Source organism: Mobula birostris, chromosome 26 (assembly GCF_030028105.1).
Source record: "Mobula birostris isolate sMobBir1 chromosome 26, sMobBir1.hap1, whole genome shotgun sequence".
Lineage (NCBI taxonomy): Eukaryota > Metazoa > Chordata > Chondrichthyes > Myliobatiformes > Myliobatidae > Mobula > Mobula birostris.
The window spans coordinates 29,373,553-29,398,379 of record NC_092395.1 but is presented as its reverse complement, the minus strand read 5'-3'; the positions used below and the strand labels follow the sequence as shown (position 1 = coordinate 29,398,379).

Below are 24,827 nucleotides of genomic sequence, written 5' to 3'. Positions count from 1 at the left end.
CTAGGGTCCAGGGTCCACTCCCTATAGCACAGTGATTACTCTCTCTCCTCGGTGATGGCAAGGACACGGTCTCAATCATACCCCAGACCAAGCTGCCCCTCAGCGACGGTCTGTCATCCCCAGACACCCCAACCCGATCTATATCTTTGGCCCTCTAGATTAATACATCACAGACACTGTCTCCCCCAGGTATTACCCTGCAACTCATCACAATACTGTGTCATTGGTCTGCAAGGGGACAGAGCTTGTGGCAATCGCTAACAAAATGTTGGGCTTGTTATCCCCTATATAATAAAGTCAACTGAAAGCAAATTAAGAAACATACTAGATGATGCCACAACTGTCACAATGCTGTACAACGTGAATCGTTGTCCAACAGAGGACAAGCAGATGTTGCTGTCAACCTCTGTGTCTCTGGTTGGAAAGCATATTGGACCAAGGAAGGACCCTGCTGCTCAGAGGAAGCCTGGAAGTGACAAAAGCAGTGGTCCAACTACAACAGATTTTGTAGGCAACCCGTCTGTAAAAGCTTCTGGGTGATACTCAGGTAGTTACTTGCAAAATGTAGCTTGGTTTTAAGCTGGAAGAGAGTTCAGGGAACTTCCTTAAAGTTGCAAGCAGTTGGCTTTTGTGAGTGTAAAGAACTAGTATCTACTCTGCATTAAGGTTATTGCATGAATTTCAAGTGGAAGACAAAAATCTGCTTCTAAAAGTGGATGCAAAGACTGGATGAATGACAGGCCAAAAAGAAAGGAGTCAATGGAGATATGAAAACAGAGGATGCTGTGGATGAGGAAACCAAGAAGAGAAATCAGATCATAAAGGCAGCAATAGAAGGAGAACAAAATGCACGTTCCCAAGATCAAGATGCACATGCTAGAAAGAAGAAAAAAGAGAGGACGATGGCATAAGTGCTGTGAAATGTTAGAGAATATATGAAACCTAACGCCTTGAAAAATTAGCAAATACCGAGATACAAGAAACTAGAAAAAGTAAAAGATGAGAAAAAGGACAAGAAGTTGAAAAGGAGAGAAGATATATAAAGAACATGAGTGAGAAACAGAAAGGTATGAAAGAGAGAGGGAACATGAGAAAGAAAGAGAGAGGGAACAAGAGCGTGAGCGGGATCAGGACCATGAGCAAGGCCACGATAGTGATCGTCAGAGAACCAAGGAAAAGGAGAGGAAGCATGGTCAAAAGTAGGATAAAGAGAGACGTGTATAAAGTTGAGATGCATTTTATATTGAGTTAGAGTTTATAGCTAAGCAGGGAGGAGTGTAGTGTATTTAATATTCCAGTTATATTTGAGTAAGATTGTAAATATATTGTTTGATTATAAGCATTCTTGTTCATTTAAATAATTCATTGCAGGTCATATAGAAAAGAAAGTAAATTGCATGCATCATCATGCCACCACATCATACATATTCACTTTGTTTAAAGTAAAAACAGTTAGACCATGATTCCCGGCTAGATGTTTTTGCTTTAAATAATTTTATGTCTTGAAGTTACATAACGGTACTGATCAAAGTCGGGAAGCTAGATGGACGCCAAGGATGGAGGTGTAAGGCCACTCGAGGGGTTGAGGTTGTCAAGGCAAGATACTTCTCTAGGAAGAACCTTGAACAGGGCCAGTTTAGTGCTGGGGTTAGGTCGGGAAAATGTGAGTTCCCTGGAAGGGATAACTCACAGAAGACAAGAAGGAAAAGAGAGAGGGAGAGTGGGAAAAGAAGGCGTGCATGTTAATAGCATTTTTCTCACTCTAAGATGACAAAGGCCTTGTTCACAATGAAACAGTTAACTCAAAAAAGGTCGCTGGGACAGTCTCTGGGGTCTGGAATTCAATCATTTCTCTGTCCTAGAACATAGTTTCACAACTTGCACAGTTATCTTAAAATACTAATTCCAACCTTCCAGGTAATTCTGAAAAATATCGCAAGGCTGAGAAGGAAGATAGAAGACAAACGAGAGGTGGCGTTGTTTCCTCGGGACAGCATTTTTCGCATTGTGCCTAGGGGCGGCGATGGGTCGGTGCTGGTATTGAAACTCAATTAGCTCGTTCTTCATCGGAACTGGATTGACGCTCGGCGTCTCCCGCAGCGCCACATGGTGCCCGGAAAGAGGCGTTGATAGTGGGGGTCTCGGGTGAAGGCCATCCGCCACTTGAGCTGTTGTGCGTTCGGCGCCCACAGACGGCGCTAGAGTTTGTAGTGAAGGATTGGCGCCCGTAGGCGGCGCTGTTTGAGGCGGTTCGCGCTGGGACTCGCAGTGCAGCTCGGCGCCCGGAGACGGCGCTGCTTGTGGCGGCTCACGCTGGGACTTGTAGGGCCGCTCGGCGCCCGGAGAGGGCGCTGGTTGTGGCAGCTCCCGCTCGGGCTTGCAGTGCCGCTCGGCGCCCGGAGGCGGTGCTGGCGGTGCGTGGTCGCCTGGTACAGCCAGAGGCAGCTGCATTTGGCGCGGTTTAGGCTGGTGTGCGAGGCCGGGCTTCCCGTTCCTTCTTTGACTGCAAGCGGTTGCGGCGGCTATACCCAACAGCCATGGACATGAAGAAGAGGATTAACCTAGAGCTGAGGAACAGGACTCCGGCAGACGTGAGGCTAGGGCCGGGGTGGGGGGCCGCGCTGTGAGCGGCCGAACCGCGTGGCCGGGCGGGCCCCTTTGGAGACACAAAACCCTCCGGGCTGCGATTTAAATTTCCCGCCGGCTGGAAGTCGGGGCCTCGGCTCTTGGAATCGGCCCGAGGCCCTGGGCAGTTGAAACGTCGCTGGGCCTGCGCCTTATCCCCCCTTTCGCCTTCGCCTGGCGGCCCGCGAGAGGGGGAGGGGAGGCGGCGGCGGTAAACCCAAGCCCAGGACTTTTCTCCCGAGGCCCGGCGATAAGTTGGCGCATGTTGCGCCATTTTGCCGCCGCGTGGAGCTTCTTCCCGCCGGAGATCGCCCCCCCCTCCCCCGGCTGTGGCCGCCGCTCGTCCCCTTCCCATCGCCGGCGCTGGCCGCCCCTCAGCTCCCCCTCCCTCGCGGCTGTGGCCGCCGCTCGGCCCTTCCCGGCTGTCTGTCACACGTGCTTCCCAGCGGGCTGGCTGCAGTCCAACAGGCCCAGTCTCCGACATCGTGCCTCTCGCCGCCAACCGGGGGTTCCTTCTGGGCGGGGGCAGAGCAGATCCCAATCTCTTTGTTGTGATCCCGAGTATTTGGGAAGCCCGGACAGGATGAGTAAACGTCAGGGGCGATGCGCACTACCAAATGGCACGGATATAATTTGTCTCTCTGTAGCTTTTAGAGAAACTAAGGGTCATCTGCTTTTGAATTTAATATTCGTGTGTTAAGTCGCAACAAATCATAATTTTAATGACGAATGAAAATTCTTTTTATTTTCACAAATATCCAATTAGCATTTCTATTTCATCGATAGAGTTTTAAAGTATCCCTGAGTCACTTGGGGTGATGGAAAGTAGCAATGTACGTTTTAAGTGGCATTCGCAATTTTCCAAAATGGGTTCAAAATAGATGTTTGCAATTGCCGTTGCACGGGTAATATACAGAAATGTACTATTGTTCCATAGATTCATTGTGAAAGTTCCTCCCTGCTGAAATCCACAGGGAACGTTTCTATTTTGCGACAATTTTAATGCACGATGGAGCAGGCTTAAGGGACAAGCGTGTGTTACGGTCCCATAGAGATTCATCGAGCAGGATATAAACATGTAGGATTATGGAGCCACTTGGCTCCTTACACTTGCTGTGCCATTTGACCAAGGCTTTACATCAGCCCTCAATTCCCTGATCTTCCAAAATTTTATCTGCACCCTTTTTAAATAATACAATGACTTCACTCCACAGCCTTTTTTTTTCGAGGGGGCAGGAGAGAATTCCTACACACTTTATTTTAAATAACAACTTTATAATCCACTAATTGTATCTTGTTCAAAATTCTCCCATGAGTGAAAATGCTTCTTTAGGATTTTATTTCAATAGGATCTTCCTTTGGTTTTCTGATTTCCAGAGCATATGAAATTAATTTAGCTGCACAAAATAGGCCATTCTTTTGTCCCACCTCTCAGATTTCTTCCAATGGAAGCATATCCCTTCTTAGAAAAGGAGGCCAAAACTGCATCTTCCTCTAATTTCGGCTTTGTCGGTATCCCACACAGGTGTAATAGCATTTCCCTATATCTAAACTCCAAGCCACTTAAAATAAAGGCCACTATGCTATCTTAAACATTTGATACACCTGTCTGCTGTCACCTGCAAACGTGGAAACCTTGCACTCTGGCCTATCATAAATTGTAAATAATTGAACCTTTAAACAATCCGTTAGGCACTTGCAGTCTGGGGTAACCAATCTTCTGCCCGTACTCAACATCTCTCCTAACACCACGTGTCTATGCCTGTGGACAGGATTGGCCAGAATTAAAGGTTGGGGATCTTTTCGTGTGCATGGGGGGTTAGTGCAGAACCTTTAAGAATATTTTTATTTACTTGCCTATCCAGATTGTCATTTACTTTGAGGTTTTAAACGCAGGAACTTCGGATTTATTCAGCGCTTCTCAAACTGCATGTGCATCAGAGCACATTAAATTTGCTAAAGTACCTTTAATAACACAAATAAAGATGCCAGTTTGCAAACATGGATCTTCTAGAAATGCTAAAGTGAAAATGATGAGTAATTGGTTTTAATTATGTTGATTAAGGATTAAACATTGTTCAGGATATTGAGGATTACTTGAAAAACTGTCTGATCTTTTGCCTGCGAGATTGGGTAGAATCTTCATTTAATATCCCATCTGAAATACACCACCTTCAGTAGTGCATTGCTGCCTGATATTGGAATAGCAGTCTGGATTTTGGAAACTAAAACCCCTTTAGCTTGAGTTTGTTATCCACATCCTTCAGGCTTAACAAAGTAGTGCTGTTGATGATGATGCCTGGAGCAATGGGAAACACTTCAGTGACTAGTTTTGGTTTTCATGACCAAAATCCTGGATGAGTAAGAGCCTTGGGTCCTCTTAATGAACCAATCCAGGGGTTTGTTATACACTGAATGACCACTGGCTTAATGGCCACTCAGACCCTTTGAAAATCAATTGATCTCTACATGGAAAGTTAATGCAAGAGTCGGTCACTGAGTCCCTCAGTGGTAAAGTCATTGAGCTAATGCTGGCTCAAATCTGGTCTCCTCTGTGCATAGTAATCTTTCCATCTTCTATCTTCCACTGCAGTTTGAAAGGGTACTTCATTATTAGGGAGGCCATATTGAAAAAAGCGTTAAACTCATCCCATCTTCTCACTCAGATGGATGTGAAAAATCTTGTACAAAGGACACACCAGTTCTATCCCTTGACCAATCCCAACAATCTACATTGTAAAGCATCCGTTGGGTCTTTGGTGGCTGTGAAATAATTCAAATCACTCTGACCAAAGTCTGAGGCTCCATTACCCCACATCCTACCACAGTACAGATGGGTGCCATGGTTACACCAGTGGAGCTTTAGATGCAGTCGTTACAACACAGTGCAGGTAAATTAAGTATTTCTGCAGTCACTGTGCTAGATGTGGTGCACATGAAAGTGAAGGAATTTTGCGGGATAGCTTGCAACATTCTGTATTTTGATACTGTAATTGTGCCAAGTTCAATAGCTTCATGAAAATTTTCTTTATACTACTTAAATGTCACACTGTGACTCATTTAACACATATCTAAGAAATCAAATGAATTGTGTCTTTTTCCAACACTTGAGCACTTAATTAAGAGTGACTCTTTTCTGTTTTCAGTTGTACGTTTACCCGTTTCCAATTTATAACTAAAACCACTTCCTTACATTGCTGAAAAATTGCTTAATTGTTAGTGGTCACCACAAACCATGGTGTATCTGTGGCCTTATAAAAAGTTCTGCTTGGATTCATTGCTGTCTAACGGTGGATTTTCTGACCCCAATATTAATTCTCTTTTACAAAGTGCACAGCCATTTCCCAACTGCTTGGTGGCACATACTTCTGATTCTCCAAAATTAGACAATTGTTGTTCCATCTGCAGCAGTTCTAATCACTAAAGTTTAGTGAGGTAGAAGTGCAAGTAACTGTTCATAACTGTAAATGCTCGTAGTTCAAAAAATTTGTTTTCGGATCATAGAAAATCAGCATATGCATATTGAATTTGAATGCTACAAGTCTTTGCAACTTTGAGGCCACATTTAGCCAAGAACATCTAAAACAGGCAGAGACAATTTTTAATAGAAAATATTAAAAGAAACCTAAGGTGTTTTTCCTTACTGTTGTTTATGTTTTCCTTTACTCCCTTATCTTTAGATGCCACTTTCTTGATGTGTTTGGCTTCTTCTGTAAATGCAGTAGCTTGTCTAAAATCATACTTTTGACTTGCAAGCTGTGGCAGTAAGTTCATTTTATTTCCATAAAATATCCACAGGCTTCCAGCAGAAGCCAGGAATATCTTGAGGATAACTTTCCTTGGCAGGAATGAGATATGTGGTCGACAGCAGAATGAGTAGTCAATGTACAAATTCCAAAGCGATCATTTTCAATTAAGCCAGCCAAGCTTGTTGTATCCAAAAGACCTGATTTAAGATTGTGATTTGATTGTTCTTTTGTGTGTCCCACAATAACCTAATGCACTATACATACAAGGCTAATTTGGGAATCCTGATTCTCTGCAACATTTATAGACAAATGCATTGCTGTTTTGCAGGTTAAAGAACTGGTTCTTGACAATTGCAGATCAAACGATGGCAAAATTGAAGGGCTGTCGGCATCTTTTGAGAGCTTAGAATTTCTCAGTATGATCAATGTAATGCTGACATCGGTATCAAATCTTCCAAAGTTAAATAAACTAAGAAAGGTAAGAATTTTAACTCTTAGAGTGAAAGTGATTATTCCAAAAAATTTAAAGGTGCTAACAGAGTATAGCTACTCTAGATATGGTTTGTGTCCATGCATACAAAGAACTTAGAATAATTTATCCTTTAGAAGCTGTACCAGTGACGATGAATTCATGTGGTTAAGCTTGATACTGAGCATTTGTTTTAATTATAATGCATCTCAATTGATCTGTTTGGTAGAATTGTTAAAATATAACAAATTAAACTTGTAATTGATGTCAGCTATCGATCATTCGCATCCTAAGCTGTTTTGGAAGCAGAGGGTCATTGATGTCAATATATTGAAATGATGTTGATATTTCCTCTTTCATTGAAGCACCAGCCATTGAAGTTTATGCTAGCACTCAGAACAAATCCATCACCCCAAAATTATTTGCTATAGACTCTCTCCTAAACATCCATTAGCTCATCCCTTACTCTCTTCTAATAATAGTAGAGAACAAATGGGGGAAATGCACGTGGTCACAAGGAATACACTTCCCAGACAACACAAGAGGTCAAGATCAAACCTGAGTTACTGGAGCTCTGTGGTAGTAGCTCTGCCTGCTGGGCAGTGTTATCTAACAGACTGACTTCATCTTTGACGTGGGCAGTAATTTATCAATTCAAATATTATCATTTTAATTGGATATTTGGAAAAGCATTAAAATGAAACTGAATTTAAGCACCAGTGTTTACAGTCATACTCTGTAATCTTTGTGAATGGTAAATTTCCTTTTCTGGGGCAGAATTTGTGAAATGTTAAATAATCCATATGCTGTTTGGAGATATCATTAGTTACACTATTTTCACTTTCTGGGATCTGGGCATTAATGGTAAGGTCTGTAGTTATTGTCCGGTCTATAATAATCCTTAATAAGGCAGTGATGTACTCTCTCAATCCTGTTGGATAGAGAGTTCCATGATTAAGAACAAACCATGAAGATGGTTTGCAAATTCAGTGAGAAAGGGAATCTGAAACGCAGGTGGTGTTTTTTCCATGTGCCTGGAGCACTTGTCTGGTTTAAAGGTTGTGGACTTGGGAGATGCTGCCAAGTGCAAGACCATGTTGGTCTTAAGCAAATGGATTGGCAAATGGTTTTCAATCAAGATCAGGGGCTCCCAATCTGGGGTCCTCAGACCCTTCAGTTAATAGTAGGGGTCCATGGCATAAAAAAGGTTGGAAACCCTTGATCTAGATAAATGTGGGGTATTACATTTTGGAAGATCAAACTGGGATAGGACTTATACAGTGAATGGTAGGAGCCTGGTGTATATTTGGGTGCAGAGGGCAGATATATATAAGACATTAGTGAGGCTGTATTTGGAATATTATGTACACCTTTGGTCATCCTGTTATAGGAAAAATGTCTTTAAACTAGAAAGAGTGCAGAGAAGATTTATCAAGATGTTACTTTGACTTGGTGGCCTGAGTTACAAGGAGAGGTTGCGTAAACTGGGACTTTGTTCTCTGGAACATAGGAGATTGAGTTTGGCATGACAGATCTTGGGGGGCATAGACATGGCACATGGTGCTATTTTTCCCTAGGGAAGGGATTGCTAATAATAAAGCACAGAGCATGGGTTTAAGATCAAAGATAAGGGATTTAAAAGGAATATTGAGAGCAGCAGCTTCACATAAATGGTGGTGTTTTCTTTTAATGTGTTAGCAAAGATAAGGTTAAGGTGGGCACATTAACACTTAGAAGTTGGGTGGATAACCTGGTTTTTGAAGATTTGATAGAGGTATATAAAATTATGAAGTGTATAGACAGGATAAATGCACCCAGGCTTTTTCCCCTGACAGGTGGGACTACAGCTAGAGGTCATGCATTATAGGTGAAAGGTTCAACATTTAAGGGGTACATGAGGGGAAACTTATTCACTCAGAGGGTTGCGAGAGTGTGGAACGAGCTGTCAGCGCAAGTGGTGCATGCAAGCTGGATTTCAATGTCTAAGAGAAGTTTGATTAGGTACATGGATGGTAGGGGTATGGAGGGCTGTGGTCCAGGTGCAGGTCGATGGGAGTAGGCAGTTTCAGTGGTTTAACATGGACTGAAAGATCTGTTTCTGTGCTGTACTTCTCTGACTCTATAATGAGTTTGAAGTTAGCAATTATAACAACCCTCAACCCACAAAACCATCAGTAACATAATAAAGTGAAAAGTAGTAGATCCAACACAGACCCCTGGGGAGCACCACTAGATACCGACAACCAACAAGAAAAGGCCTCTTTATTCCCACCCTTTGCCTTTTGTCAGTCAGGCAATCTTCTGTCCATGCCAGTATTTTTCTTATACCACGGGCTCTTATTTAGCAGTCTCATGTGCGACTTCTGCTATCACTACAACCTGTAGAGTGACCCTCACCTTTTGTCATGAGGTTTATTTTTCTAATCCACATACCTTGTGCTTCTTCCTTTTACTATTCTGGTAGTAACACCAAGCTCTTGTGAACCCATTTTACAATTCTCAACCCAATCGAATTTGTGTTGTCATTCACTGATAGTCTAACTGTAACAGCCAGAAAACAAAGATTGAGAAAATATTTGAATATTCATAAGACAATCACTCAAGAATGAAGTTTGGTTTTCTAGATTGCTTAAAACCCACTGCACCCAATTTTATTCTGTACATTTTGGGATCTTACAAACGACTGAAATTCATAATCTGGGCACTTTACTAATTTATAAGCTATCATTATCACTGGTATACAGAATAATATGCAATTCAGATTATTAACTAAGGTCATCATAAGCACAAACAAAATCTGCAGATGCTGAAAATCCAAGCAACAGGCACAAAATGCTGGAGGAACTCAGCAGGCCAGGCAGCATTGATAGAGAAGAGTAAATAATCACGTTTTGGGCTGAGTCCACCTTGCCCACCCTTTTTACCTTGTGTTTCCAATTTGAATTTTAGACCAAGATTTTTATGCTCATCAAATGGTCCTCCCAAAGTGTAACACGTCACACTTGCCTGGATTAAATTCCATTTGGCATTTTGCTGTCTGAATTTCCATCTTGTCTATATCCTGCTGAATTCTTTAACAACTTTCCTCAATATCCAAATCTCTGCCAATTTTTGTGTTCTGCAGATTTACTATTCACCCCATTTACATTTTGATTAGCACTCCTTTAATGACTCCCACTTGTTAAATGAGGGCATGCCTGTCAATAGCTGCTTGCAGTCTATTCTCCCTGACTCCTGCCTAATACTGTTGCGTTTAGCCTTGCCCAAATTGAGCATTTTCCCCCAGGAACCAATGTTAACATTATCCATTACTACCCTAAGACATGCAGAGTTATTACTTCTGAAAATTATCGCTGAAATTCCATTCACTGGGTCATGCTGGTTTCTCAATACAAGGTCTAGTATGACTCTTGCCTATTTTCTACATACTCTGTTAGGAAACCCTCCCTGATTCTACCAGTCATTTGATGGACCCTGTTGTTGAGCATGGAAATGTTCTGTGAACTTTGCATTAACTGCTTAATTTTCCACTGTCATTCACCACTGGATGCGACATGGCTATAGTGCTTTCGTCTGATCCATTTCTGGTGGCATATCTCTGTTGTACACTGTCGTTGCAGTGTGGTCTGCTATGCTGTGTTTCAGCTTCACCAGGCTGACACTTCATATTTATGTTTGATGCTGCTCCTGGCATTTTGCCCAAATCTCATTGAACCAAGGTTAATCCCCGGATTAACAGTAATAATAGAACAAGGGGTTTGCTGATCCATGAGTTTACATTTATAGGGATGGACACCTGCCTTTGTGTTGGTATCTCATGGATGTTCAGATTTGTTCTACATCTATTGCATTTGTTGCTATTAGTACTGGCACTATACATAATGAATGTTGTCCTCACTATGAAAAAGATGGTCTCAACAACAGCTGCTATTGTCACTTCTGCCACTTCATTATGGGTATGTGCATAACTGATGAGGACAAGAGCAGTGATTTTTCTGTGTCAATTTCCTTAATGTGGCAGCTATGTTCTTTGTCAATGACTTTGTCATTGTTTGTGCCTGTAACCCTTTCTTGGTGATGGACATTGTGATCCTTGCCCAGAGAACATTCTGTGGCACTTGCACTTATTCTGAAATTTGTTCAACAGGGAAGAACACTAATTCATTAGTTTGACTGGGGAGAGCAAGTTGAATTTCCTTGCTTATGTTCGACATTCCATGACAAACATTCTTATAGGGCTTTGAGTCAATATTGAGAACTCCCTTGGCTATTCCCCCTTGGCTTGGTACAGCTATATTGTCCCTTCTGAATTTGTCCAGCCAGTGGGAACGAGGATTGTGAGGGAGAAGTATGGCATGTTACCTGTAAGATTACCTGTTAACTGTGATCCTTTGTGAATGATTGTCTTGGGTTTCAGTTTAAAACACTTCCTTAATGTTTCTGATGAGCACTTTGCATGATCAGCGAGGCTGGGAGCAACATCACCGCATTAAATCCTTCTGATCCATTGGGTTTTATTCATTATTTCAGAGGGCTTTTATCAGTTAACTGGATTGATAGCTCTGGAGTCCGATATAGTCCAGATATCCTCCCCTGTTGGTTATGAGCAAGCTGAGAATGTTTAATTCCACAGTTGCCGTGGGATTTGCACTGTGATCATTGGATTGTTACTGCAGGCTGGTGCTTTAGGAACTGCACTACTTTTTATTTCAATTGGTCGTCCACATAACATAGAAACATAGAAAACCTACAGCATTATACAGGCCCTTTGGCCCACAAAGCTGTGCCGAACATGTCCTTACCTTAGAAATTACGTAGGGTTACCCATTGCCCTCTATTTTCCTAAGATCCATGTATCTATCCAGGAGTTTCTTAAAAGACCCTATTGTATCCACCTCCTCCACCGTCACCGGCAGCCCATTCCACACACTCACCACTCTGCATTAAAAAAAAATTGCCCCTGCCATCTCGTGTACCTACTTCCAAGCACATTAAAACTACCCTCTCATGCTGGCCATCTCAGCCCTGGGGAAAAGCCTCTGACTATCCACACGATCTATGCCTCTCATCTTGTACGCTTCTATCAGGTCACCTCTTATCCTCTGTCGCTCCAAGGAGAAAAAGGACGAGTTCACTCAACCTATTCTCATAAGGCATGCTCCCAAATCCAGGCAACATCCTTGTAAATCTCCTCTGCACCCTTCCTGTAGTGAGGCGACCAGAACTCAGCACAGTACTCCAAGTGAGGTCTGACCAGGGTCCTATATACCTGCAACATTACCTCTCAGCTCTTAAACTCAATCCCACGATTGATGAAGGCCAATGCACTGTATGCCTTCTTAACCACAGAGTCAACCTGCATAGCAGCTTTGAGTGTCCTATCGACTCGGACCCCAAGATCCCCCTGATCCTCCACACTGCCAAGAGTCTTACTATTAATACTATATTCTGCCATCATATTTGACCTACCAAAATGAACCACCTTACACTTACCTGGGTTGAACTCCATCTGCCACTTCTTAGCCCAGTTTTGCATCCTATCAATGTCCCGCTGTAACCTCTGACAGCCCTCCACACTATCCACAATACCCCCAAACTTTGTCATCAGCAAATTTACTACCCATCCCTCCACTTCCTCATCCAGGTCACTTATAAAAATCACAGAGTAGGGATCCCAGAACAGATCCCTGAGGCACACCACTGATCACCTACCTCCATGCAGAATATGACCCGTCTACAACCACTCTTTGCCTTCTCTGGGCAATTCAGTTCTGGATCCACAAAGCAAAGTCCCCTTGGATCCCATACCTCCTTACTTTCTCAATAAGCATTGCATGGGGTACCTTATCAAATGCCTTGCTGAAATCCATATACGCTACATCTACTGCTCTACTTTCATCAATGTGTTTAGTCACATCCCCAAAAACTTCAACCAGGCTCGTAGGCACGATCTGCCTTTCACAAAGCCATGCTGACTATTCTTAATCATATTATGCCTCTCCAAATGTTCATAAATCCTGCCTCTCAGGGTCTTCTCCATCAGCTTAACCACTGAAGTGAGACTAACTAGTCTATAATTTCCTGGGCTATCTCTACTCCCTTTCTTGAATAAGGGAACAACATACACAACCCTCCTATCCTCTGGAACCTCTCCCATCCCCATTGATGATGCCAAGATTATCACCAGAGGCTCAGCAATCTCCTCCCTTGCCTCACACAGGAGCCTGGGGTACATCTCGTCTGGTCCCGGTGACTTATCCAACTTGATGCTTTCCAAAAGCTCCAGCACATCCTCTTCCTTAATATCTTCATGCTCAAGCTTTTCAGTTGGCTGTAAGTCATCCCTGCATTCGCCAAGATCCTTTTCCGTAGTGAATACTGAAGCAAAGTACTCATTAAGTACCTTTGCTATCTCCTCCGGTTCCATACACACTTTTCTACTTTCACACTTGATTGGTCTTATCCTCTTGCTCTTCACATACTTGTAGGATGTCTTGGGGTTTTCCTTAATCCTGTCCGCCAAGGCCTTCCCATGGACCCATCTGGCTCTCCTAATTTCATTCTTAAGCTCCTTCCTGCTAGCCTTATAATCCTGGTTTTCATCCTTTCCTGTCTCATTGGAATGTACCTATGCAGAAATCCACACAAATATCCTCTGAACATTTACCACATTTCTTCTGTACATTTTCCTGAGAACGTCTGTTCCTAATTTATGCTTCCAAGTTCCTGCCTGATAGCCTATTTCCCCTTACCCCAATTAAGTGCTTTCCTAACTTGTCTGTTCCTATCCCTCTCCAATGGTAAAGGAGACAGAATTGTGATCACTATCTCCAAAATGCTCTCCCACTGAGAGATCTGACACCTGACCAGATTCATTTCCCAATACCAAATCAAGTACACTCTCTCCTCTTGTAGGCTTATCTACTTACTGTGTCAGGAAACCTTCCTGAACACACCTAACAAACACCACCCCATCTAAACCCCTTGCTGTAAGGAGATGCCAATCGATATTTGGGAAATTAAAATCTCCCACCATGACAATCCATTTATTATTACACCTTTCCAGATTCCTGTCTCCCTATCTGCTCCTCAATGTCCCCGTTACTGTTGGGTGGTCTATATATAAAAAAAAAACACCCAGTAGAGTTATTGACCCCTTTCTGTTCCTAACTTCCACCCACAAAGACTCCGTAGACTGTGGCTATTTTATTAAGGCGCACCTGTACACCTCAATCATGCAAATGTCTAATCAGCCAATTATGTGGTAGCAAATCAATGCATAAAACATACAGACATGGTCAATAAGTTCACTTGTCATTCAGACCAAACGTCAGAATGGGGAAGAAATGTGACCATGGAATGATAATTGGTACCAGAAACTGGTGATCTCCTAGGATTTTCACGCACAGAGCTTACAGAGAATGGTGTGCAAAACAAAGCATTCAGTGAGTGACAGTTATATAAGCAAAAACACCTTGTTAACGAGAGAGCTCAGAGGGGTATGGACAGACTAGTTCCAGCTTACAGGAACGCGACAATATGTGGCAACAGTGGCATACGCTGATTTTATTCGTTTACAGTCAATCTAAAGAGCACGGTAGCGTACAAGTACACGCAATAAATTCCTCAATTAATAACAGGTGGGAACTAATACAAATTTATAGTATGTAGTAGTAATAGTGTCCTAATTTGTTCTAATAGCATAATCATTCAATCTGGTATCTGTTCTAGCTTTGCTTTCTCTACCATTAATTTGAGAATCCAGCTCCACCTAACCATTCCTTATTTTTTTTAATTTTGAACTGTAATTGTCACATGATTGTTTTTTTTCCTGATATTACTTTATCTTTGTGACAGAAGTTTTGTCATAAGATAGTCTTTGTGTAAAATGAATTGCTTCTCAGACAAATGTCTTCAGATTAACTTGTTTCTACATTGATTTCTAATCTCCAAGCATATGGAAGTTTATACCAAATTAACTTAACCAAGTATGTCTATGGAATTGAGCTGGTTTCCAAACGGAATTGGCTATGGCCTTTAATTCTGCCTTTTCCAATTGATAGTTTCATATTTGTGATTTTATATATCATAATTATTTTGAGCTGCAAAGGCCATATTTATGTAAATTTAATTTCCTGTGGTACATAAAACATCTTTTTACCAAGGAGGGCTGTAGGCAACATTGGACTAATGGTGTTGGTTTATTTAATTTAAATTTGTAACAAAATAGTTTGACGTCATACAATCACATTTATGATTTGTAAAAGTTGCAATCTTGATTTTTCAGCTTGAGCTCAGTGATAACAGAATATCTGGAGGTCTTGAAGTTTTGGCAGAAAGAACCCCGAGCCTTACACATTTAAACCTAAGTGGAAATAAAATCAAAGACATCAACACTCTGGAGCCCTTGGTAAGAAATTAATAATTGTTGAAGATTGTTGTTAAGAAACTTGGAGCAGTATGTTATTTGGATGGAACTATACCTCATACAATATACTATACCTTGCACATTTTCTGTAAATGCCTGGTAATGCAACAAATTGCCATATTGGAAGGTAAAATTAAGTTGCTTGATTTAGAAATTTCTCAGTAATGATCTTATTGAACTCTTGAATTGGTTACATGAATGTGTAATCTGATTAATTAGCTACTATTTGAAGATTTTACATGTTTTCTTTATAAATCTTTATTTGTAAGTTATGACTGGCCACTGCCTACAAATGAAAGTGATCACATTTCAAATTTGCTAATTGCCTGCTTTCTCTGTTATAATGTGCTTAATTTTGGGAACCTACTTGTGGCCTGGTTATAGGAGGAATTGTGATATTAATTGGATTTAAACTAAATGCAAACGTAGTTCTACAGATTAAATTTCCAAATTCATTTGGTTTCCAAGGCAAAGAAAAGAGTGATTTGTTTAGGTAAAAGCTATGGTGGTTTTGGTTAATGAGGTTGTCTAATCCTGACACAGGATTGGGAACGGAGTGGTGGCAGGTAGGAAACAAAAGGATCAGTATGTTCAACAAAAGGTTAGCTTTAAGAGTTATTCAAATGAGAACACATGACAAAAATACATGGTCTAGGGTAACCATAAATAGTAGTCCTCGTACTATGGATTGCAATTACTTTCTTGTGGTGGGGTGGGGGAATGGTGGGTCGCTGGTTTGTTGGAAAATGTGGATGTACAACAAAGGTAATGAATTAATTGGATAGAAAGTTGACAGAAGGAAATGCAGAACTGGTTTGGGTGTAAGAAAAGCTTATGTGCAGTGAGAATGTGCTGACCTTTTGCATCACAACCTGGTACTCCAGCTGCTGTGTTGTCGACAAAAAAGCCTTGCAGAGAGTGGTTAGGGGAGCAGAGAAGGTTATTGGGGTCTCCCTACCTTCTGTCCAAGACCTCTTTCAGAGTCGATGCCTCCAGAAGACACGGTACATCATTAAAGACCCCTCACACCCTCTCCATGAACTGTTTGTTCTTCTGCCATCAGGCAAACGTTACAGGAGCATCAAAACTAAAACCACAAGGCCACTAAACAGCTTCCTCCCACAGGCAGTCAGACTGCTAAATAGCTGCTCCACCTAACTCTGCTTTGGACATTTTTAACGTGCACTGGACACTTATAACTGATTTTAACTGACATGTGGCTGTTGTGTTTTACTATTTATTGTTATGTTTATTATTTAGTGTTGCGTTTGTTATGTTATGATTGCACTGCTCCTGAGAAACGCTGTCTCATTCTGCCCTGCAGAGCTAATGTATGGTTAGAATGACAATAAAGTTTTTTGAATCTTTTGAAAATCTTGAATCTAAAATGCTAGAACTGGTGAAGAATAACTGGAAAATTAATTGTCGTTCTTTGAAAATATAATTTGAACATAAATTTTGAATATGATGGAGGTGATACTGGAGCAAAGGTTGTTAGCTTAATGTCAATTCTGAATATGTAATGGTATAGCTTTTAATGCCATAGAGATGTACATCAAAAATGTAGCAGGGTGATGGAGATCAATACCTATGCTTGTGAGCAGTGATCATTTCCATTAAAGCAACGAATGCAAAAGATTAAATTCACCAGAATTATTTAAGATTCATGAATTACTAACTATTTTGTCAGTGTTTGTTGCTGTAATCCTGAAACTTGGGTGCAAAACAGTTAGCAGACCAATAGCAACACGCACAAAATGCTGGAGGAACTCAGCAGACCAGGAAAAGAGTATACAGGTGACGTCTTGAGCAAAGGCCTTTCGTCGGATCTCCAGCATCTGCAGACTTCCTGGTGTTTGGCCTGCTGCACAATAGGACTAGTAATTGTCCTGTCAAATTGTGTTGCACCATGCACCATCTTATTAGTGTCCTGTGGTTTTTCTATTCTGTAGTGCCATTCATGTAGGAATTTCCCAAGATGGTCAGAATAAAGTCAACCTCAAGATTGCATACTATCTCGTATTAAAGGCTTTTCTTTTGAAATGAGGTGTCAAGTTCAAGTTTATTGTCACCTGACTACATATTACACAAACAAAACAACATTCCTTCAGACCATGTGCACCCACACAACATGTATCACACAGCACATAAACTAAACTATAATATACTTAATTTAATAAACTACAATTCAAAATGCATGTAGTAACACCCAGCACAGGTAAACTGTAAACAGCACACTGTCTTAGTGACAAGACCTCAGTGGTGGCAGAGCATTCATTAGACTTACAGCCTGAGGGATGAAGCCGTTACCCAGTCTGGCAGTCCTGATGCGTCTGTATCGCTTTCCTGATAGTCAAAGAGATTGTGGGATAGGAGGTAGGGATCCTCAATCTGAGTATTGAGGTGTACTGTTTTGTTTTGGTGTATTCATGTATGAATGATAACAAAACTTAAACTTGAAAGTTGGGTCCTTCATCTGCAACGCTCCCAGTAAGCGTCACAAATATGGGAAGCAAGACCCAAATGATCCTCTTGGCAGCTTTTACTATCCTCTGTAGGGTCTTGTAGTCTGATGCCTTGCAGCTTCCATACCACATGATGATGCAACCAGACAGAACACTCAATGGTGCTCCTGTAGAAAGTTATTAGAATAGGGGCAGGGAGCCTTACAAATGGGGAAGGGGGTGTCATTACAACTGGCAAAATCACTGCCAGTGCTATACTTCAAGAAGGTGAGAAAGGTACCTGAATATAAAATGTTTTTGTTGCTTTTGGATGAATAGCAGGAGAAAATCTGATTGAACTGTTAATTAAGTTTGTCAAAAATCAAAGTTTGTCTGAGCTGAAATTTTTAAACTTAGGATTTGGACCTTTTTAATTTTAATTGTATTGGTTTTTTAAGATGGTATTATGGGTGTGTAAAAGAAATTCAATTGGATTTTCTACCTGCATGTTTTAAGATGTAAAGTATATTCATTGCAGAAATCATTTGTTCAAGTAGTTTTGAGGTATGTAATGAATCTAAAAAGACACAGCATTTATGTGTAATCAATTATCCCTCACACATGCATCAGAACAACCTGGGGGAATATGTGGCCTTGAATATGAAAAAGGCATGACGCATTTTCTGGAATTTATTTTCTTTTGACAGAAAAAACTTCTGAATTTGAGGAGTCTTGACTTATTTAATTGTGAAGTGACCAATTTAAATGATTATCGAGACAGTATGTTCAAGCTGCTCCCCCAGCTCACATACTTAGATGGATATGACCAGGATGATCAGGAGGCACCAGATTCTGATGTAGAGGGTGATGGTGATGGTCTCGATGATGATGAGGAGGAGGAAGATGATGAAGAGGAAAATGAAGATGGTAAGTATTTTCACAAGATCATATATGGTAATGAGCAAAACTTGTGAATCCTGTTTTCTAAATATAGCATAGAGTGTGGGAACAAGTGAGCCTTTGTAAAACAGTGGTAGGACCAGATAATGAATGTCTTATCCATGGGTCACCATGCAGGAGGAAATCTGTTGGGGAGGGGGGGAAGATTAGATTAGATCTACAAGAATAACTCCAGGAATAAGAGATTTTAGTTATGTGGATAGACTGGAGAAGCTGCAGTTATTCTGATTTCTGATGCATGCATTCTGAAAATTCTAAAGGTACGGGGCAAAGTAGGTAGATGTTGTAGCCATTGGTTGAGTGGTGAAGCACTAGAGGACATAGAATCAATGTTGTCTTGACAAAGAATCAATGATGTAACTGAGAGCTATTTTTAATATAGCAAGTGGTTAGGGTCTGGAATGCAAGCCCGGGGAGGTAGGTTCAATTAAGACATTCAAAATGGAAATGAATGGTTGCTATACTCCAAGGTAAAACAATACAAGGGTTTTGAGCCAGTGAATGTGCTTGAGCTGGAGTTTTATGCAATCATCACACCTTTCTGTGAGGAAGCATTGACATGTAAAATTTCTACAGAGCCTTATTGTTTGAGTCAAGCAGAGCCCAAGCCTGCAGATTTCAGACTCTACATTTTTGTTTTTGTCTGTATCATTAACTTTACAAATATGCTAACCTACTGTTTGTCAATGAAATATACTTTGTTTAGTTTACTTTTTTCAGATTGCACATTGATGCTTGATAATTTGAAAACTACTTGCTGGTAGAGGTGGCATTATCTCATTATAGTCTAAAATCTTTTAGTGAAGTGTGAATACTCGTGCTTTCGATTTTTGTTTATTCTCTCTATTTCCTCTTGGACCTGTAACTATCTGCTTCCACTTCCATGATAATTTGGCAAAAAATATAAAAGCTGAATTGGTTAAAATATGTCAAAAGTTCCTCCTTCCATTCAGACAAGTATTCAAAATATTCATTTGAACAGCATTTCCCTGTTAGCCTTTTTGTTTAAGCGCTATGGGCTAAACTATTGTTAAAGTTGCAGTCTGGATTAAATGTACAACTATATTTGGTTATCCTCATCTTTCTGGGAAACCTTTAGGATTTATAGATGGGTTATTTTCTTCAGGATGACTTTAAAGGTGTTGTCAGTAATGGATAATTATTTGCTCTTAATTCATATACATTTGAAACTTACAGTAGAAGAGGAGGATGAAGATGATGATGAAGAGGGTGAATTTGATGCCTTGGATGAGGAAGATGAAGATGAACTTGATGGTGAAGATGATGACGAGGATGAAGAAGACAGTGAGGATGTAAGCAAAAATGCCATGCTATTTTCTCAATGGAGGATTTGGCTGATCTCTTTATTTCCCTGTGATTACCTTTTTACTTGTGGAGTCCAATTACAATGGAAATTGTCTTGACTTTTTTGTGGAGGGAATATCCAATGATAACCAGGCAAAGTTGTCACCCCATTTTGGGTAACTTAAGCAGAGTATATCTTCACTGGTTTCATATTTGTAAGGAAACACGTGCTTTTGTTATAATTGACACTGAAGTATAAACCTTTTTTTAAAATCTAGGATGATGAGGATGAAGAAGTTGAAGATGAAGAAGAATGCAAAGGTAAATTTCAAACAACATTCAGCAGGTTTAGTTTAACTTAATAATTGAGCTTCTGCTTGCAGCTTAATATTTTTATCCTAAACTTGGTGCTTATTTAACTTAGCTGGTCTTCAAGGTGCCAGCAGTGTATTTTTGTCTAGGGCAGGAGTTCCCAACCTGGGGTTCACAGACTCCAGACTCCTTGCTTAATGGTATTGAAGAAAGGTTGGGAACCCTGGTCTCTGGTCTAGTTAACATTCTACTTCTTATGTCCTGCCTCCAAGTTCTACCACTATCTTTTAAAACAGACATTAGTTTCCAGCGCTTACTCATTTTTCTTTAATATGTTCATGTAAAGTAGAAGGGGGCTTTTAACATATTGAGTCTATGCTAAATCTTATCCATTCCCATCAGTTCCATTCTTGAACTTGTTGCCCTGAAACCTATTCTCACTTGCATGCCCATCACCACCTTAATCTTCCACTAACACAATTGAGATCTTAAGTCTCAATTCTGCTACCAAGGGCAATTTTCAGTGATCAATTAACTTTAAAAAAACATGCTTGTCTTTGAGATGTGGGCGAAAACTGGTTCCTCCTGGGAAATCTACACAGTCACAGAGTATAAACTTAGCATACAGGTCGCACTCTAGATCAGGATTGAAGCTAAGCTGATGGAGCTGTCTGGTGGTACTAACTAAGCTTCTCTGCTCACCTCCTTGTTTATCCCATCTGTTCCAACTTCATCTGCACTTCTCCCACAACAATATGTGCCATACCTTCATTCAGGGCTCCAAACAGTCCTTCCACATAGGCAATACTTCACCTGCAAATCTGTTGTGTCCTGTGCTCCCGATGTAGCCCCCTCTACATTGGTGAGACTCATTGTAAATTGAGGATCCACTTCATCCACCACCTCTGCTCCATCTACCAAAAATGGAGCTTCCCAGTGACCAAGTATTTTAATTCCAATTCCAATTCCCATTCCTGACCTACATGTCTGTCCATGGCCTCTTGTTCCTTATTGAGACCATCCTCAGGGTGGAGGGGCAACGCCTTATATTCTGACTGGGTAGCCTCCAACCTGATGGCATGAATCAATATTGATTTCTCCTTCTGTTTTATATTTTAAAAATTCCTTCCCCCTCCCTTCAGCTATTCTCCACTCTGGCCTTGTACTGCTTCTTTCCTGTCTATCACTACGCCCTGGGTCCCCTCCTCACTTTCTTTCTCTTATGGTCCATTCTCCTCTCCTATCAGATTTCCAGCTCGTTATCGTTCCTACCCATCTAGTTGCACGTGTCACCTAACTATCAAGAGAATTGGTTTGAGAGGGAAAATAAAACAACTGTGTTCTCAAGCAGACTCGGCCAAATGTTTGAATCTGCACCTGTGTTATGGTGATTTGGTCTAAAATCAAAAGTATGCTGGTTACATTATATTTTCCTTTCTTTACTTCAAGATCTATTATTAAGGAAATTAGGAATCCTGTGCATGACTTTCTGCTTATTAGGAAAGAATTATATTAACTGATCAAGGTAAAGGAGTTTACTAATGTAAAGGAGGGTTGGATAGGTTTAGCGATGCACTGTATAGTTCAGGCTCAGAGGGAGGCAAGTCCTTCAGAAGCCCCTAGACTAAGATTAGTTCCAAAATGTTTCATTACTCTAAATAGAAATTGAGGTGCTATGTTGCCATTGCACAGATGTTGGTGAGGCTGCATTTGGAATATTATGTTCCGTTTCAGACACCCTGCTTTTAAAGTTGCCAGAGTGCAGAGGAGATTCACATGGATGTTGCCAGGACATGGTGGACTAGATTAGGAAGAAGGTTGGGATTTTATTTGTTGGAGCATAGAATGAGGAGTGATCTTTTAAAGATGTGGTAAGTCATGAGAGTCATAGATCAGATGAATTCACACAGGATTTCCCCCAAGAATTAGGGTATCAAGAACGAGGACCTTGATTTACGGTGAGGAGAGAGAGAGAGAGAGAAATTTAATAGTAACCTGAGGGTGTCAGATGAAATTATTGAGGCAGGTACATTAACACTAAAAAGGCACTTGGACAATTATATAGGAAAGAAGCAGAGGGATATGGAACTATCTTAGATGGAAATCTTGATTGCCATGGTTTTCTGTGCTATGTGACTTTTAAGTCCAGTTTTTATTTTACCTTTCTATTCGTGACAAGTAAATGGTGACTATTTGTAGTTTTGTCCTACACTTGTATAAAAACACCCAAAGTTTTAAATTTCATAATTTAATGAAGAGTGATTAATTTTTTATCTGTAATGTAAGCTACCCATATCATTTCCAATTTTCCCAATATTAAGTGAATTTTTCCTCTTGTACAATTCTATTCTTATCTCTCTGAGGCTAACATTGTTGTCTTGTGCTTTTCAAGATTGTAATTGGTGGCATGTAGTGTTGCAGTTAGCATAACAGTTTATAATGCCAGTGACCAGATTCAATTCCACTGCTGATTATCGTGAGCTTGTACCTTCTCTCTTGGTGCTCCAGTTTCCTCCATATTCCAAAGATGTACAGGTTAGGGTTAGTAAGTCGTGGGTTAGTATGTTGGCGCCAGAAGCATGATGATGCTTGAGGGCTGTTCCTAGTATGTCCTTTGACTGTGTTGGTCCTTGACACAAACAGTACATTTCAATGTAATTTCTGATGTACATGTGACAGAAAAAAAGCTCATCTTTAATTGTTTAACCAAAGCTAATATCTTCATATGTTTGAATAAATGTCGCCCTCACAGAAACAGTCCAGGGCCAGAAACGGAAGAGGACCCAAGAGGACGATGGAGAAGAGGATACTGAGGATGATGAATGAACTCAGTAAATGTAAAGACTGTGACTGTGGTTGATATTCGCATCAAGTGACATTCCTCTGAGGCAGTATCTGTAGCTATGGTGATGTGCATTATGAAATATATATTTCATAAGTTATTCTGTTTAAAAGTGCATTTACGTCTAATTATCACATTTCTGACATGTTGGATACACTAGCTGGACTGCTGGAAGTCTGGAATGTTGCCTTAGATTGGTCAGGGTTGCCACTGTTAAACCAAAGTTGTGTAACAAAAACTTGGGTAGTGGTGAATTTTGTTTACCCTCTAGTAAGGATCACTTATCGCTCCTAAGTGGTATGTCACTTTTTAAGGTGTGAAGTTTTTCTCTTCCCCCTCCCCCCACCCATACCAGTGTTTTCATTTTTCTTTTCACTCCCTATGGATTGATATTCCAAAGAGTGACAGTTGTGATTGAGTTGCTGACATTGCTGAAATGTTAAGTTGTTATTAAGTGCTTCCATTCCTTCACCATAGTAGAATGCTGTGACGTCATATTAATAAGCTGGCTGACTAACCCAAATGATTCTTGTGACTAATCTTATAACAACCTGTCTTTAGTCCATTGCATTCAAATTAGAATTTGCCTTTACTGTGCCTTATAGAGTTGTTGGTCCAGTGGACAATTTTTGTTAAGTGTGGTTAGGAATATCAAGTTGTTGCTGTACTGAAGTGTTAGGGTGTACAATAGGACAGCCTGTGCAATCTGTCAGAAATGTTTTTCAAATGCCAGTGTCCATTATTGACTACTTATTGTTTTGGCATTTCCATAGCAACAGAACTGATGCAAGAGCAGAGAGCAGAACTGTCTTTTTCAGAAATCTGAGTATAAGAAACAAAATTCTTAATCAAGAGAAATTTTATAGTTGCAGCTACTGGAAACTTAATAGTGTCCTAATTTTGATGCAGGGTTCCAAACTGTGTTGACTTTCTACTGTTTGAATTAAACACAGATCTGTTAGAAACTTCACCACAGTTGTCGAGAATCAAAAATGCTCAGAGCCTTGCTGTAGTTTGCCAGTTTTTCTGAAAAATGTTCAGTTTTTAATTACAAGTACAAAAGAACTTATAAAGAGGAAAGTAAATGGCTTTCAAATATTTGTATAAACTCGGTCAACAGTCTCTTTGTATTATAACAGTATATTATGGAATTAGTTCTAGATACCCATTGAAAAATGGATATTTATAAACTCTGGGACTTTTTTAAAGAAAACTAAATGTTGAGATTAGAAACTAGGTAATTTGTTACTTTTTATTTTTAGTGTGGTGTGAATTTTTTAGAGCAAAAATGAATTTGAATATAAATTTTCAGTGTAGTATCTACAAATGTATTAAACTTTGAAATGTTGCTGTTCAGGTTATTTCTGTACAGAAAATAAGTTCAGAAGACCTATTTCATGTTAATGTATCTAGTTTTGTTAAAAATTTTCAAAATAAATGCGTTTTTAATAAAAATAAATGCTTTTAGTTGTGGATGTCTACTGTTTAACATAGTGTGACTCCTGAACTGTTTCAGAAATGAGAGGCACTTCCATTTTCTACTTGTTAACAGGTCCAATCGTGCTTATGATGGCCCTAGTTAAGAATTGGAATTGCATCATATTATTCTGTATACCAGTGGTAATGACAGTTTATAAACTAAAGTGCCCAGATTTTGAATTTCAAATACCAAAATGTACAGAATAAAATTGGG

At 40.4% G+C, this 24,827-nt stretch overlaps 1 protein-coding gene across 2 annotated transcripts; it reads left to right on the top strand.

Moving 5' to 3' along the window:
- The first annotated feature begins 2,411 nt into the window (after positions 1-2,411).
- On the top strand, positions 2,412-24,567 carry LOC140188190 (acidic leucine-rich nuclear phosphoprotein 32 family member D-like). 2 transcript variants are annotated; one of them, XM_072244212.1, is made up of 7 exons: positions 2,412-2,591; positions 6,703-6,852; positions 15,131-15,253; positions 18,423-18,642; positions 19,876-19,988; positions 20,259-20,301; positions 23,045-24,567. In XM_072244212.1, exons 1-7 carry the CDS (start codon positions 2,538-2,540, stop codon positions 23,116-23,118), a joined length of 777 nt encoding a protein of 258 aa, XP_072100313.1. In that variant the 5' UTR covers positions 2,412-2,537; the 3' UTR covers positions 23,119-24,567. The 2 variants fall into 2 exon arrangements, with proteins under 2 accessions (XP_072100313.1, XP_072100312.1); XM_072244211.1 differs by having other exon boundaries at positions 2,413-2,591; positions 19,873-19,988; positions 23,045-24,566.
- The last annotated feature ends 260 nt before the right edge of the window (positions 24,568-24,827 follow it).

Bases quoted from the DNA above. Each gene is read 5' to 3' on its own strand.
- LOC140188190 (XM_072244211.1), top strand. From the start codon at position 2,538: ATGGACATGAAGAAGAGGATTAACCTAGAGCTGAGGAACAGGACTCCG. The intron at 18,643-19,872 runs GTAAGTATTTTC...TGAAACTTACAG, and splicing joins TGAAGAGGAAAATGAAGATG to TAGAAGAGGAGGATGAAGAT. The intron at 20,302-23,044 runs GTAAATTTCAAA...TCGCCCTCACAG, and splicing joins AGATGAAGAAGAATGCAAAG to AAACAGTCCAGGGCCAGAAA.